Raw genomic sequence first — 17,588 nt, forward strand, 5'->3', positions numbered from 1 at the left:
TTGTATAACTGGAGCTGGCCCCGCGCCAACCCTCAAGAACTCAAGTGGCACCAAAAGATACTATATTGATTTGCAATCGAACATAATAGGCCATCAGCTTAATTATTACTGAAGTGACAAGGTTCTGGGTATTTCATATTTATATTTCAGGGCCTGTGAAGGATGAATGTAAATCTTTTAAATGCACGGATTTGCATATCTTCAGAAGGGTTGAGTGCTCTTATTACATTCATAGCCTTTGAAAGACCAAAAGGACTGGCTATTGAACTCAGGTTGCCAGATCCCACCGGCATTTGCTTGGATGAAGAGACAAAAGGCATAAAATGGAAATTGCTTTTAGTCCAAAAAAAAAAAGCCAAAAAAAAAAAAAAAAAGCCCACTACCCAACTCCATCAAGCTCAGGCCTCTTCGGGGGCCTTCTCTGGGAAATTGGTTATAGGTCTTATTGGAGAGAGGCATTTGGATGTTGGGAAATGAAACCAATGACTCTGACTTGTGAGGCCCCCTTTGCTTTCTCCTTCACAGCCTGCATCCTGGACTCTGCAGAGCTCTGGTCAGTAGAATCTTATGAGCCACTGAGATGTGGGCAAGGGAGGGACAGGGAGAGACAGAGGTTCATTTTCCAAATGTCCACTTCACTTATGCACCACACTGATACCAAAGACGCAAAGACGATAGTCTCATCTTCATCCACTCATCATCATCAACTCTCCTCCCTACATCCTTTCTAATAGGACCTGTTACCCTAGCAAGAAATTTTAAAACCACTCCAGATTTCTCCCTACCTCTCACCCTGTAGATCCAGTAAGTCATTGCAAGTTATAGATTCCTCCTCCTGAGGCCCCCATGAGTATTGCTCTCTGCCCCATCAGTCTTATGTCCTACCTCTGTCAGGTCTCATTATAAAGCCGAAGTCTGTAAGATTTTCCTGCCATACCTTCCTGCCTGCATCTTTCTGGATTGCAGTCCATTTCCTACCCTGCCATCATAGGGCTTTTCTGAAAATGCTGGAAACTCCTGCCTAAAACTTTTCCATAGAGGCCAGATGATAAAGCTCATCTCTCTTCACAGTCAGGCATCAGCCTTCATGCCAAACCACTATTCCCTAGGTATGTACTTTCATCCTTTACACATGGTGTTTCAATTCTCTTTGCCTGAATGCCTTTTTCTTCTTGTCAATGGAAAGACAAGAATCATCTTTCAAGATTCCCTTTAAAACACTGCATCCTATCTTATACTTTACACAGGTCCCCTCCTCAGCAACTTCACTTTGTTCATATGTAGATTATGAAAACTTGTCATATTGTCCTTTACTTAATGGTTCACACTGGGAGGTAAACTGCTTCCACTAGCAAGGCCTCACAGTCAGAAAATGTGCCTTTATATCAGGACCTGGCTCAGAGCTCTGAATGCAGAAATGTTCAGCAATTGTTAGTTGAGTAATTCTTCATTCCTAGGAATCATCAACCATGTACTGAATGTCTATAATGTGTGATATTGTTCCAGCTGCTGAACCAAAAATAGTTCATATGGGAACCCAATCCCAAGTCCAAGACACTACAATAAGCATAATAGTCAATGCTAATGACCAAGAGGATGGTTTAGACATCAAGCATCCTCCAAACACAGAGAAACAGGAAATTTGTGGCCTAGAGTGTCTGGGAGAAAGTAGGGCTAGAGCTAAGCCTGAAATCCTGAAATGCTATAATTTAAGAAGTGGCAGGACTATTTGAATTCACCTTCTCCAATCCCTACATTTTATAGATAAGAAAATTGAAGACCAAAAAAGGTAAGATTTACAAGGTTGCAAGAGCAGTAGGAATTCTGGCTTCCAAATCCCGCTTCTTTCCATGATGCAGTGAGATGGGTAGGACTTGACTAGAAATGAAGTGTGAAGAATATTCCAGACGATAGCTCTACAGCGCCCTCACCATCCTCAGTAACCTCAGTATTATCACTATTGCCACCACTTCTCTCCCCAGTACCACCATTGACACCACCTTCATTGTCTCCACCATTGTCAGTATCCCCGACAGCCACTGTTCCAGCCCCACTCCCACCATCATTCACACCACCACGATCCATATCAGAGAAGCCCGTTCTTGTTTCCATTATCTGTAATGAAATTTCTGCCCCGTTCTATTCCATTTTCCTACACCATTTAGACAGCCTCTGTCCTTTCAGATCCTGGGCTCTAGCACAGAGCTGTCTTAGCACTGCCAAGGGGCATTGTGATAATCTCCCTACTCAAGGAAGAATTTTTATTCCCTTGAACTTGAATTTTTATTCCCTATTTCCAAGGAAGCTAGATCAATAGGAATACAGGAAAGAAAAAAAAAAAGAGACAGAGAGTATTGTAAAATTTAGGAAACCAGAATTCTGTCTACAAAGGTAATGGGCAGTAAGAGTTACGATCTAATTCTTTGAAGAGGACAGTTCAAGAAGTCTGAACAGGGAGATGCCCATTGTTACCTAGATCAAGAAACCTAGGGATATTCTCCAGGACACAGCTGAATCCCCCTTTCCCTGACTCTTGATGTCTTGGCTTATCATCTGGTTCTCCCCCTACCCTCCCTGTTGCCATTCTCCGGCTTCTGTCTCATCTGGGGCTGCATTTAGATCCACTTCCCTGGCTTATGTCCTTTGGGAGGAGCCCAGCACCTCCACTGGAATCACCCAGGAGAGAAATCCGAGGGCTGGCAAAGACTCAATCCCTGGAGTCCTCAGGCAGCAGCACCCCACAAGGGCCTCTCCTGCCAGGCAGAGCACAAAGGAAAGCATTATCCTGCGAGGAGGAGAGGAGCCGAGGAGGACCACCTGCTCTGGCAATTCTATGATAAAAGGAAGTGAGGCTGGAAATTGGACAATTGTTACTAAGTAGCTGAGGACCCAGCTGAGTGGGGTTTTCTTTAATAGAGATGATAGAAACCAGCTTTAAAGGCAGATGGAGATTTTCCAGAACCTAGGGGCTCATGAAGAGAAGCAGGGGAGAAAAGTAGGCCCAGGAAAGGGCACCTTTTAACATCCTTGTGAGGAGCCAGAAGGAGTGGGGTTCTTTCTTACAGGAATAGGAAGCATTTCACATGTGTCAGTATTTATTTCCTGCTCTCCTTTTAAAGGCACAGTCTTTGTGAGCACCTGGGAGGGAGAAAGTGATCCCTAAGACCTGGCGAGGGTTTGCCAAGAATTAGCTACAAAGGACCAAACACTTCTTTCACTGCTTTCCAGGCTGGGAGACTGTGGAAACACTGGAAAGCAAGCAAATCTGGACTTCAAGCATTTGACAAAGTCTTTATTCTCGTGGAAAAGATAGGTGACAAGGTAATTAAGTGAATTTGGAGTTGGTTTGTATCTACAATTGATTGTGTGCTTACCATTTGCCAAGCACCATACTGGATTTTTCACACACCGTATCACTGAATCACCTCATTCCCCTTTAACAGATGAGGAAAGTGGCTCAGAGAGGTTGACACATTTAGGCCTAGGGGAGCTTGGAAGCATATCTGCCACCTCTCTATAGCACCTGTCTACAGGCTAGAATGGAGCATGCCCATGAGTGCTCACAAGGCACTAGGGGAGCCTGGGAGCATCTCTGCCATCTCTCTATAGCACTTATCTGCAGGCTGGAATGAAGCATGCCCATGTATGCTCACAAGGCACACCGTTCCATCATGCACAGACAAACGCCAATCAACACGCTCTCGGTTGCAGTCACATAGAGCTCCGACTCCCACAGATGCCATGGGTGTGTGAGCACACACAGCCTTATAGGTACGAACATGCTCCCACACCAGGGATACTTCTCAGAGGTCTTACCTTTTTCTACTTCCTGTCTCCATTTAATGGATAGCACTCCTCTTCTCCTGCATCTCAAGCTTCAGAAAGTGGCGCTGATTATCTGGGGTAACATTGTGTCCGGAACTGGTGGGTTCTCGGTCTCACTGACTTCAAGAATGAAGCCGCGGACCCTCGCAGAGAGCGTTACAGTTCTTAAAGGCAGCGTGTCCGGAGTTTGTTCCTTCTGATGTTCGGATGTGTTCGGAGTTTCTTCATTCTGGTGGGTTCGTGGTCTCGCTGGCTTCAGGAGTGAAGCTGCAGACCTTCGCGGTGAGTGTTACAGCTCTTAAGGCAGCGCGTCTGGAGTTGTTCCTTCCTCCCGGTGGGTTCATGGTCTCGTTGGCTTAAGGAGTGAAACTGCAGACCTTAACGGTGAGCGTTACAGCTCATAAAGGCCTTGTGGACCCAAAGAGTGAGCAGCAGTAAGATTTACTGCAAAGAGAGAAACAACAAACCTTCCACAGTGTGGAAGCAGAACCAAGCCGGTTGCCACTACTGGCTCCGGCAGCCTGCTTTTATTCTCTTATCTGGCCCCACCCACATCCTGCTGATTGGTCCATTTTACAGAGAGCCAACTGGTCTGTTTTACAGAGAGCTGATTGGTCCGTTTTGACAGGGTGCTGATTGGTGCGTTTGCAATCCCTGAGCTAGACACAAAAGTTCTCACCGTCCCCACTAGATTAGCTAGATACAGAGTGCTGATTGGTGTATTTACAAACCCTGAGCTAGACAGAGTGCTGATTGGTGCATTTACGAACCTTGAGCTAGATACAGAGTGCTGATTGGTGCATTCACAATCCCTTAGCTAGACATTTTAAAGATTCTCCAAGTCCCCACCAAATTAGCTAGATACAGAATCCGGTTGGTGCGTCCACAAATGGGGAGCTAGACACAGGGTGCTGATTGGTGTGTTTACAATCCTTTAGCTAGAAATAAAGGTTCTCCAAGTCCCCACTAGACTCAGGAGCCTAGCTGGCTTCACCCAGTGGATCCCACACCAGGGCCGCAGGTAGAGCTGTCTGCCAGTCCCATGCCGTGCACCCACACTCCTCAGCCCCTGGGCGGTCGATGGAACCAGGCACCGTGGAACAGGGGGCAGTGGTAGTCGGGGAGGCTCAGGCCTCGCAGGAGCCCAGCCGGGGGGGGTGGGGAGTGGGGTGGTGGAGGGAGGCTCAGGCATGGCGGGTTGCAGGTCCCCAGCCCTGCCCCGCGGGGAGGCAGCTAAGGCCTGGCGAGAAATCGAGCACAGCGCAGGTGGGCCAGCACTGCTGGAGGACCCTGCGCACCCTCCGCAGCTGCTGGCCCGGGTGCTAAGCCCCTCACTGCCCGGGGCCGCTCCACTCCAAGTGCGGGGCCACCAAGCCCAGGCCCATCTGGAACTCTAGCTGGCCCGCAAGTGCCACATGCAGCCTGGGTTCCTGCCCGCGCCTCTCCCTCCACACCTCCCGGCAAGCTGAGGGAGCCGGCTCCGGCCTCAACCAGCCCAGAGAGGGGCCCCCACAGCGCAGTGGCGGGCTGAAGGGCTCCTCAAGTGCGGCCAGAATGGGCGCCCAGGCCGAGGAGGCACTGAGAGCGAGTGAGGGCTGCGAGGGCTGCCAGCAAGCTGCCACCTCTCAACATCTAAAGTCCAGTGGGATGACCAGCATCCTCACGAAGAGGCTGTGGGAAAGCAAGGCAGAAAGACCCTGAGGGATCCATGGGTCAGATCTGCATTCATATGCCTAACCTTGCCCCATGTTAGCAGTGTGGCCTCAGGGAGTCCCTGCATGTCTCCAACCCCCGGTGGCCCTTCTGTTAAGATGGGGATAGAAATACCCATCACAGAGCATTGCTCTGAGGACTGGAAAGTCCTGAGACAGTTGGGACAGAGTGCCTGTGCCTGCCCATGGTCAATCCCAAGCCATTCTGCCACGTTCTCATTCTGCCACTTTCTGAGGCCAAAGCCATTTCCATGCTGCACTGCACCCTGTCAACAGCCCCCAGGGAAAAAGAGGTGGCAGAGAGTCAGGGGGCGTTGAGACCCTCAGCTGCTCCGGGAGAGGCAGGGCTGACAAGGCAAGGATTGTTTTTCTCCCCTGGTGTGAAGCATGTTGACTTGCTGTTGATAGACGGTGGGATAATATTCATTAAAATACAGGCAGGTGTAAGGGTGCCACTTACAGTTGTGCTCTCTCTCGGGGAAGGGGGAAGCCATCCGACTTTGTTTTGTAGCCATAGAAGGAAGAGCGTCCTGTCCTCTGCCCTCCCCTCCCGCTTCTGACAGCAGGTGCTACTTGGAGGAAAAGGTCTGGATTTCCCTGTCACTGGCAGAGGCAGGTCACAGGAGCACCAGGCTCCGGGTGGGAAGCACCATCAGGCTTTCCATCCTGGTGGGTGCAGTGAGGGGAGGGGAAGGCCTGTTAACACTTTTGCTCAACCATGAGGTCTTCTGAGATTCTGCCTTTGGAGAATGTGCTCCAGGAAGCACTTGTCTTTTCTGCTCCTTGCCAGCTCTGCCTCTGGCTCCCATAGGCAGGAATGGGGTGCAAAGGACTTCCTGAGAGGGAGGAGTTCAATGTTCTAAGGCAGAGCCTACAGGGAAGAGCTGAGACCAAACACCACAAACCAGGGTCTGTGTGCAGAGTCTGTGTCCAGAGGTCCAGGGGCTGGGATTTGAACTTGAGACAGGAGCAAGCACAGGACAGGAATAAGAAAGCTGAGCAAAGACTGGTTGTTGCACACAGCCACACAGCCGCGGGACATGCCCAGCCCATCCCTACAGCCAGAGTTTTTTTGCTGTCCCTTGGACCAAGATGGACTGCAAGAGGACATAGATGAATACCAAGGTCTTCCTTCTTGTCTCTTCCTGCAGGAATGGTTCCTGAGGACTCCTAATTCTGAGGTGTTAGTATTGGACATGGTAGGAACTATTGAGGATCCCTGCAGTCAGGTGACATGATTGAAATGTTAGAGCTGAGATTCAAACAACTCATTTATGCAAGCTGAAGCCCCAAGCCACTCCTCTGTTTCCTGAAACTTTATTTGAACAGGAGTCAGTGAGACATCTCAAGAGAAAGTCCTTCCATTGCCCTACCTCTGCTAACCTCTCAAAAGAAAATAAGGAAATATCTGTAAAGGAAGAGTAGAGATAGAGAGCAAGCTATAGGCTCAAGACTTGGTCCCTGAGCTCACAACCCAAACCACAGAACTTAAACTTCAACTTTCCAGGACTCTGTTTACTTGTTTGTAGAAAGGAATAAATGAGATTGTGAATTCTCCCTCTCTTCTTCTCTCCCTCCCTCCCTTTCTTCCTTCTCTTTCCTTCCTTCCTTCCTCTTTCTTTCTTCTTTTTCTTTCTTTCTTTTCTTTCTTTCTCTCTTTCTCTCCCTCTCTCTCTTTCTTCTTTCTTTGTCTCTTTCTTTCTTTGTCTCTCTTTCTTTCTCTTTCTTTCTCTTTCTTTCTTTCTCTCTCTCTCTCTCTCTCTTTCCTTTCTTCCTTTGTTCCCAACTTTCCTCCTCTTCCAGCTACACGGATAATTTGACAATCTGCATTTGGGGTTCTTAAATACGTGTAATCATTTCTCCACCATCTGACCTGTAAATAACAGCTTTAATGAGGATTGTTGGAAAACATTCCCCAGGGATGGCAATGAATTATAATGCAAATTGAACCAAGCTTTCATGCAGGCCTAATAGCTAGAACTGTTAACAATGAGGATTATTTTGGAAGTGTTGAAGAAGAGACAAGGTAAAGCAGTAAAAAAGTCTCTGCAGACTCAAAGCGTAGCCTCCTCCATGCCCCATCTTACTTAGTAACACATTTGTTAATCCAAGAAGATCAAAGCCCTTCCAATAACAATCAGGATGTCCCATATCCTTGGTATATAATGGACAATATCATTCCAAACTGTTTCTGGAACTAAACAGTCAATTCAAACAAATAGGACAATATTTTCTAATAGATACATATTAGGAAACATAATATATATAAAAACATACATATATGTTTCTTAATCTATAGATATGAGTTTTTTGATTAATTTTTGTTAGGGCAATTCTAAGTTCACAGCAAAATTGAGCAGAAAGTTTGTAGTTCCTGTATACCTCCTGCTGTCACATATGCATATCCTCCCCACTACCAACATCTCCCACCAGAATGGTAGATTTGTTACAATTGATGAACCTACATTGACACGTCACTGTCATCCAGAGTTCACAGTTGACATTAAGGTTCACTTTTGTTGTTGGACATTCCGTGGGTTTTGGCAAGTGTATAATGATATGTATCCACCATTATAGTATCATACAAAATAGTTTCACTTCCCTAAAAAGTCTGTGATCCACCTACTTAATCTTTTCCTTCCTCCTAACTCTTGGCAACCACTGATCTTTTTACTGTCTCTATAGTTGTGCCTTTTTCAGAATGTCCTATAGTTGGATTCACACAATATATAGTCTTTTCAGATTGACTTCTTTCACTTACTAATACGCATTTCAGTTTCCTCCATGTCTTTGCATAGTTTTATAGCTTATTTCTTTTTAATACTGAATAATAGTCCATCATCTAGGTATACCACAGTTCATCCATTCACCTACTGAAGGACAGGTTGGTTACTTCCAAGTTTTGGCAATTATGAATAAAGCTACTCTAAACATGCATGTATGGGTTTTGTGTAGAATATAAATTTTTCCCTTTTTGGCTAACTACCAAGGACAGCAATTGCTGGATCATATGGTCAAAATATGTTTTGTTTTATAAGAAACTGCCTAATTATTTTTCAAAGTGGCTGTACAGTTATGCAGTCCCAGCAACAGCAAATTAGAGTTCCTGTTGCTCCACATTCTTGCCAGCATTTGATGTTGTCAGTGTTCTGGATTATGGCCATTCTCCTCGGTATGTAGCAGTATTTCATTGTTGTTCTAATTTCATTTCCCTAATAACATATGATATGGAGCATGTTTTCACATGCTTATTTGCCATCTGGACATCTTTGTTGGTGAGGGATCTATTGAGGTCTTTGGCCCAGTTTTAATCAGGTTGTTGATTTTTTTTATTGTTGGGTTTTAAGAGTTCTTCTGCATATTTTGGATAGCACTCCTTTATCAGATATGTTTTTTGCAAATATTTTCTTCCAGTTTGTGGCTTGTCTTCTCATTCTCTCGACGGTATCTTTTACAAACCAGAAGTTTTTACTTTTATAAAGTTCAGCTTATGGGTTATTTTCATTGATCCTGTCTTTGGTATTGTATGTAAAAAGTCATCAGTAAGCCCAATATCATCTCTATTTTCTCCTATATTATCTTTTAGGAAATATAATTTTAACCTCAACTTTTTGTTAAGAGACTCTGCTATCTCCTTTCTGAAATTTCTACAACCTGTGTCAGATTTTGTTACCATATTTTAACTAATGGAAAAAAACTGAACAAAGTAAGGGAAGGCCCATATTCTCTTGACCAAGTTTTTTCATAGCTCCTTTGATGCAAAACCTGACCTGACTGAAACCACCGTTGTAAAATTGTAACTGAAACAGTGAAAGAGACCTGACCTAACCAACTCCACCTTGCTTCTAACCTCTAAGCTGTCCTTGTTTATTCCTGGGTGTAGGCTGAACTAACTTTGGGAGGAACTTAGTTTATAGTTTAAAACAAAGGCCTTTCCCAAGCAAATCCACTTCTTGTCTAGGGACTAGACTGCCTTTGTAGGACTAACAGATTATCGAAAAGATCAGAAATTATGATTTAAGAGTCATGCACTTGGAGGCTACAAGATTCTGACCCTTCCCAAATTGCTCTGGGAAATAACATCACTATTGTAAAGTCTAAGATCACTGCTTGAGATATTTTGCAGACCCTGCACTTGATGGATCAACTGGCACCACCGAGATTGATAAACTGGCTCATCTGATCTTGTGGCCTTCACCCAGGAACTGACTCAGCACAAGACAACTTCAACTCCTTATGATTTCATCTCCAACCTGACCAATCAGCACTCCTGACTCACTGGCTGCCCCACACCCACCAAATTATTCTTAAAAACTCCTATCACATAATGCTCACAGAGACTGATTTGAGTAATAATGAAATCTCAGGCTCCTGCACAGCCAGCTCTGTGTGAATTACTCTTTCTCTATTGCAATTCTCCTGTCTCGATAAATTGGCTCTGTCTAGGCAGCGGGCAAGGTAAACATATTGAGCAATTACATGACCTGGGAGAGGCTGATCATCTTTATTCCATTTAGTCAGCATTCATACATTTTTATGCATTTGATCATGTAACACATACTACATGTCCATTATCAATGTTCTTAGATAATTTTTTTTAAAGTGTAATTCTGAATACATCTAGTCCCAAGTGTTTAAGAAAAGAGTTTGTGGATTTGGGCTATGTGATCTTCAGAGAGAGACACAAAGTTGGTGAGTTTCTGAACAACAGTAAACAACAAGTCTCAATATTACTTTCATTAAAGAATCTTTACACTAATATGCCTTTTTTACATTTAACATTTTTGTTTTTAGGAAGGTCAGTAACCGCCTGTTTCAGATGATGAGATATTCTCTCTCTAGAATTAAACTGGAAGATTGAACTGGCCTACCCATATGCTAATTAAAATGCTATAGTATTTGTTAGAACTAATAGCAATGCAAGTGTCAGTAATGACATTGGAGACAGTTGTTGCCTTGAGTTGTGGTCATAGTCTATTCACGCTGGTATAAAAAAATACCTGAGACAAGATAATTTATAAAGAATAGAAACGTATTTCTCACAGTTGAGGAGGCTGGGAAGTCCAAGATAAAAGGGTGGGCAGGTTCAGCGTTTGGTGAGGGAACCTCTCAACTTCCAAAATGGCACTCTGATGATGACTTCTTTGGAGGGGAGAAACATTTTGTTCTCACATGGTGGAAGGTGGAAGGGCAATAGCCTAACACTGGCTTTGTAAAACCTCTTCTATAAGGGCCTAAATCCCATTCAGAAGGGAGAAGCCTTCATGGTCTAATGACCTGTTAAATGCCCCATCTCTTAATCCCATCACATTGTCAACATCAGAATTTTGAGACACATTCAAACCATAGCAGTTGTCTTGTAAAAACTAACAGAAAACTGAGAATTTGCATTAATCCTGGAAAGAGTCAAACTTTTAGAGAACATGTCAAAGGACAGGACCTAGAGCTAAGCCATGAGGGAGGGAAGGGGTTCAAATAAGTAGACCATAATGATCAGCCATGTTCAAGAGCAGCCAGGTCCGGGGCTAGGCTAGAGTGGTTTTCTGCTGAAAGGTGTGGTATAATTTTGGCCACTTTTATTCTTCCATCCTGTTCCCCCATCATGGCTTTGCTCTCAGCTATAATGTAGTGCCCCAAGATTCTCTGCATTTTACTCATTCCAAGTGACTTCCAAATAGTGTACTCTTCCCAAATACACCTCAATTCTTCAAAAATTAATAAATTAAAGAAATATCAATGCATATAAAAATTTACCGGTCCAAATATAAGGAGATTGTTCCTAAGAATTAGAATTAATATTTCCCTATTAAATAGATACATTTTTGTTAACAAAGAAGGAATTTGAAAATGTTATAATCCATGCTCTTATTAAGGTTTAAAAGGACAATGCATCTATCAAAAAGGCACATCTGGACTGGTGGGGTGGCTCACACCTGTAATCCCAGCACTTTGAAAGGCCAAGGCAGGAGGATCACTTGACCCCAGGAAATTGAGACCAGCCTGGGCAATAAGGTGAGATACATTACTAAAAAAATTTTTGTTTTAATTACTCAGGCCTGATGGTGAATGCCTGTGTAGTTCCAGCTACTCAGGGGGCTGAGGCAGAAGGATTGTTTATGCTCAGGATTTCAAGGCCGCAGTGAGCTATATGATTGCACCACTGCATTCGAGCCTAGGTGACAGAGCATGACTGTCTCAAAAAATAAAATAATAATAATAATAAAAGAACTTCTGAGATCAGAAAAAAATTCTAGATAAAAAATATGGTTATGAAATATTTACAGAAAACATAACGAAGTAGTGAATAGTTGATTTAGATAAATTATGCCAGAATTCAGAGGAAATTTGTGTAGATGAAAATGATGAACAAAAATATGATAAAAGTGAAGAATAGATCCAGAAGATATAATTCATTTATAGTAGAATTTCAGAAAGTGAAATGAAGCATGTGGAAGAATAATACAAAATATAAACAGACTTCCTTGTACAAAGGAAAAATTAAGATTTGTAGAACCAAATCCCTGATTGAGCAGCGAGGTAAAGCTGATAAAAGAAAATATGCTCCTAGATATATCTAGTAACATATTTGAATTTCAAGGATCAAAAACATCTGAGAATTTCTGGCTAAAAATGGGTAATTGAACACATGTCTTTAGTTTCACTTTCCCTTAAAATCTCACTAAAATGATAGTAAAAAAAAATGTTTGAAGACAATAATTGAAAATGGCAAAGAAAAATAGAACGTCAGTAGCCAAAAAAAAAATTGGGAAGCTGAGCAGTAGATGAAGTGTAACTGACACAGCTGACTGACAAAAGCAGGATTCTAAGCTGCCGGCAGGAAAAGCCAAGAAGAACACATTCCCCTCACAGAACTCAAACTCTCAGGAATCAGTAGCTCCCACACGTATGGGGGCTGGGTGGATGGTGTTAAGAAGCTAAAGTAAGGACTGGTTAAATTGTGTTGAGAATTCAAATAGCAGTATAAGCCTGCTATTTAGAGTTACAGAAGTACATTTTTCAAAATCAGCTAAAAAATTTGAAAGTAGTTGCCTTTGTGGAGCAGTAAATGGGAGAGGGTTTATATTAAGCTACAAGTCTTCTAGAACTATTTGGCTTTTCAAATTATCATTATGCATAAGGTGAAAAAAAAATACCTAATTGAAAAGTTATTTAAATAATTAAGGAGGGGAAAATAAAATTTTTATGTAAAAATAAAAATAAGTTGGCAGCGGTCTCTTGTTCTACAATTCTAAATGCCAGAAGACAATGTAGCAATGTCTATAGAATTTTCAAAGGAAATTATTGTGATCAAAAATTTCTGAACCTGGAAAAACTGTCAATACAAAAGGGCTGGAAAAATGACTTAGAAAGTAAAACTACTGCATGTCTTTATTAAGAAAAAAAAAAAAAAAAACTAAAAGAACTAAACCTCAAGCAATTCTCTGCCTGTCTGAGAAATTAAGAAAAATGAAGCTCTTATTTATAGGAAAAATGTAATAAGAAGGAAATGAATGATAACGATGGTAGTGTTTCAAATATAAATGTTAGCATCTTAATATTTGTAAAAGGTAAATATAAAGCCTAATGCTAATTAAAAAAATTCTTAAAGGAGTAGAAATATAATGTATTATGGATTACAATTTTAGCATTTAAATTAAAAAACCCATAATCTGTCACAAACGTGTGGTATAAAGGAGAAATAGCAAGAAAAAACATGTATGTTTCAATGGTTAAGCAAATAGTTATTTACTTATGTGTCGATCCCTCTCCTCATGGTTACTAGGGTTTTTGGGTGAGGATGACCGGGTAGGGGACTGGATAGATAATGCTTATATGTTTCACTGTAACAGAGAAATTAAAGTTTAATATGTTTTAAGAACAAACCATGTAATCATCAGTATAAAAGAGAGTAGATATTTTTCTAATTAATATAATATTTTTAAAAAGCATATAATATGCAAAACAAAAAGTTATCTACATACTGTTTATAGCAAATGTTTTAAAACTAAGTTGATCTAGAAAGGTTCACAGGAATACAGATTTATTAGGGAAATGCCAAAAAAAAGAGAGGCAGAAATGCCTATAGTACTATCAGAACTCAAATTAAAATTCGTGGAACAGCACACAAAGGAAGTGGAATGTTACTTAATATTGATTAGACAAGATTACCTAAAATAAAATTATAATTACTAATGCTAATCTATTAAATAACAAAGCATTAAAATACTTTAAAAAGCTGTTAGAGAAATTGATGAAAGTACAATTGTATTGACAGATTTAAAGACACATCTTATTTTTCACGACACAAATAGCAAGTGAAAAAAGTGAAAAATCAGTTGAAAATTTGCCTTAAATGATCAAATGGAGAATTGCATACACTACAAACAGAAAACACATTACTTTCCAAAGTTCATGACATTTTCACAAAAATATTTATATCCTAGGCCATAAAAAATAGTGAAAAAATTCTTCACATTTGAAACCATACATTCTACATTCTAACAATGCAGTGCAATAAAAGTAGACATTAACACAAAAGGCAAAGAGGAAAAACTTAAATTCACTTGAAAATGGAAAACAAAAATCTCTTCTCCAATGTAACTTCTATGTCAAAGAGTTAATTAAAACTGAAATTACAAACTATTTAAAAAACAATAAAATTACCGCAAAAGTATGAAAATAGGAAGAGCAGTAATAGAGAGAGGAGTATTATTAGTATATTGTTAAATAATGGTGGAAGAAATAAAACAAGATACGCATCCAACTTAAGTAGAAAAAACATATAAGTAGCAAATAAAACCTAAGAAAAGCTGAAGGTATAGAAAATAAGAAATTAAATAAATAGGAAATAAAACAGAGTTGACAAATTTAACAGATTTTTTTTCATTCAGTAATATTGACATCCTTCTGGCAATGCAAATCAGGAGGAAAAAAGATAGAAAATAAAAATGTGCAACAGTAGGCATGAGAAGAGGGGGTAAAACTAAATATACAAAAGAGTTTTAAAGAACTAATAATACCCTGTACATCTCCATGGAAAAACATTTAGATACAAGATTGAACCAAGAGGAAGTTAAAAAAACAGAATAGAGACTTTGGTTTTAGCTCTAATGTGTAAAGAGCTTGGAAGATGCTACCCTCCACCCTTATGAGAAAAAAGTTGAACAAACTGAAAATCAACAGCTTTTCTCAGATAAATCAGGGAATAAAGTTGCAGGGGAAACTACTGCCTCAAAATTTGGCGAGACAGGTAAATCCAGAGAATCAAAGCTGAGATCAGCTTACCTGAAGCAGAAGCTGCTGGATTCAACAACTGGGAAAAACAGGAAAATGATAATTTTGATGAATTTCTGGAGGTGAATGTGAACTAATAAGAGAATGAGAAACTCCTGGGGGTCACAGTCTTAGGGGTCCGATGTGCTTCTGAGTCTTACTTCCAGCAACTCCACAAGATTCTCAGGATGAACCAAAAAGATCTCCTGGCTCTGGCACAGGGAGGGAAGAGTAACCACTGTGAAACACACAGTGAATTCTCCTTAACAAAGGCCTCCTCTCCAGGGGGAAGGAATTTGCCTTTTATCAAACCTGGGGAAAGGCATTTCTCCCACTTCTAGGCTTCCTGTCTCACATAAGTGGGGAGAAAAATCTAAGAAACACTTATGAAGGCCACTGCTAGGAACACAGGTCCACCAACATACTGAGATTTGATAATAGAAACCTTCCCCTTCCCCCTAAACTGTATGACCACTCCAACAAGGCTCCAGTGTAATAACAATGGATTATAGCTAAAAGGGTTGTACACAACTGACTCAATTGAGGAAGTGTTCACAGGGAAACCCAAAGACAATGGGAGAGACATAAACAAGGACATAAAAGAAATTTGAAGCCTCTAGTAACTACATTAAACACAGCCTAATTCCCAGCCAGATTAGCGCAAATGCTTAAACTGAGGCCGATTTACCTCAGCTTCTAACATATAATATGCCTGACTTTCAGTAAAAAATTACAAAACGAGCCAAAAAGCAAGAAAAATCACAGTCTAAGAGATAAAGCAAGCATCATCAACCAGATTCAGATATAACACAGATGTTGGAATTATCAGACAGGAAATGTAAAATAACTATGATAAATGCATTAGGACCATAATGGAAAAAGCAGCAACATACAAAACAGATGGGTAATGTAAGCAGAGAAGTGAAAATTCTAAGGAAGAATTTTAAAAATTTCTAGAAATAAAAAACACTTTAATGGAAATGAATGCTGCCTTTGATCATCATTACATTGTCATACTTCATCAGTAGACTGGACATTGTTGAAAGAACCAGTGATCTTGAAGATATGTCAATAGAAACTTCCCAAACTGAAGTATAAAGAGAAAAAAGAATGAAAAAGAAGAGAATATCCAAGAACTGTGAGACAATTTCAAAAAGGATAACATACACATAATTGGAATACCAGAAAAAAAAAGAGAAATCAAAGAAGATATATTTAAAGTAATGACTTGGTAGCTTCAAAAATTAATCAATAAACCAAACCAAAAATACAAAAAGCTCAGGGAACACCAAACAGGCTAAATCCCCCAAAATTGACACCAGGACATAGTATATTCAACCTACACAAAAACAAAGGCAAGAAAAAAAATATTTATAAGAAACCAGAGGGAAAAAAACCTACCTTACCTATGGAAGAACAAGGTAAGAATGATCATAAAGTTCTTGTCAGAAACCATGCAATCAAGGCCGGACACGGTGGTTCACGCCTGTAATCCCAGCAGTTTGGGAGGCCAAGGCGAGCAGATCACATAAGGTCAGGAGTTTGAGACCAGCCTGGCCAACATGGTAAAACCTTATCTCTACTAAAAATACAAAAATTAGCCAGGCATGGTGGCGCACGCCTGTAATCCCAGCTGCTCAGGGGGCTGAGGTGGGAGAATCACTTGAACCCAGAAGGCAGTGGTTGCAGTGAGCTGAGATCATGCCACTGCACTCCAGCCTGGGCAATATAAGCAAGACTGTCTCAATACAAAAACAAAAACAGAAAAGAAAAAAAAAAAAAAAACCATGGAATCGAGAAGAGAATGGAGTAAAATATTTAAAATGTTGAAAGGAAAACCATCAGTATAGAATTCTGTAGTTAGTAAAACTAACTGTCAAAAGGGAAATAAAACTGTGTCAGGCAAAGAAAAACTGAGCAAATTCACCGCCAGCAGAAGCCTCACAAAAGAAGATATACAGATGGCAAACAAACATGTGAAAAGATGTTCAACATCATTTGTCATGAGGAAATTGCAAATTAAAACAACAATGAGATACTACTACAATTGTATTAGAATGGCTAAAATCCCAAAGTACTGACAATACCAATTGCTAGCTAGGATATGGAACAACAGGAACTCTTATTCATTGCTTGTGAGAATGCGAAATGATACACTCAATTTGAAAGACAGTTTGGCTGTACTTATAAATCAAAATATAGCTTTATAACACTATCCAATAACCTCACTGCTAGGTATTTACTTAATTTAAAAACTTATGTCCTCACAAAATCTAAACGCAAATGTTTATAACAGCTTTATTCATGATCAACAAAAGCTGGAAGTAACCAGAATGTCCTTCAATTGGTGAATGAATAAACAAACTGGTACATACGATAGAATATTATTCAACAATAAAATGAAATGAACTATCAAGCCATGAGAAGACCTGAATGCTAAATATATATAGCTAAGTGAAAGAAGCCAGTCTGAAAAGGCTATGTATTGTATTACTCCAATTATGTGACAGTCTAGAAAAGGAAAAACTATAGCATCTGTCAAAAGTTCAGTTTGCCATAGGGAAGGATAAAAGGGTAAGGTTAAATAGAAGAAGCAGAGGAGATGTTTTAGGACTGTGAAACTATTCTATATGATACTGCAATTGTGGATGTCAGAAACTACGCATTTGCCAAAACCCTAGAATTTGATAGCACAAAGAGTAAATCTTAATGTATGCACACTTAAAAAAATTACTTAGGAGGTCTGAAAACCCAGGACAGAACACAGAATGTTATGAA

At 40.7% G+C, this 17,588-nt stretch overlaps 1 protein-coding gene across 6 annotated transcripts in view; it reads right to left on the minus strand.

Moving 5' to 3' along the window:
• Window positions 1–15,443, minus strand: part of LOC112135491 (uncharacterized) — a 55,190-nt gene extending 39,747 nt beyond the window's left edge. The window contains exons 1-2 of one of the 6 annotated variants that reach the window (XR_008511214.2): window positions 14,823–15,435; window positions 3,817–4,269 (exon numbers count right to left, since the gene is read on the minus strand). Coding sequence is in view for 3 of the 6 variants with exons in the window: in XM_054524630.2 (XP_054380605.1) it covers window positions 3,817–3,839 (23 nt within the window). In the remaining 3 variants the exon portion in view is untranslated. Of the gene's footprint in view, window positions 1–3,816; window positions 4,270–14,822 lie in introns of all 6 variants that reach the window. The other 5 variants (XR_008511212.2, XR_008511213.2, XM_054524630.2 and 2 more) reach the window with 5 other exon arrangements.
• Between the last annotated feature and the right edge of the window lie 2,145 nt (window positions 15,444–17,588).

This window comes from Pongo abelii, chromosome 9, assembly GCF_028885655.2.
Source record: "Pongo abelii isolate AG06213 chromosome 9, NHGRI_mPonAbe1-v2.0_pri, whole genome shotgun sequence".
Lineage (NCBI taxonomy): Eukaryota > Metazoa > Chordata > Mammalia > Primates > Hominidae > Pongo > Pongo abelii.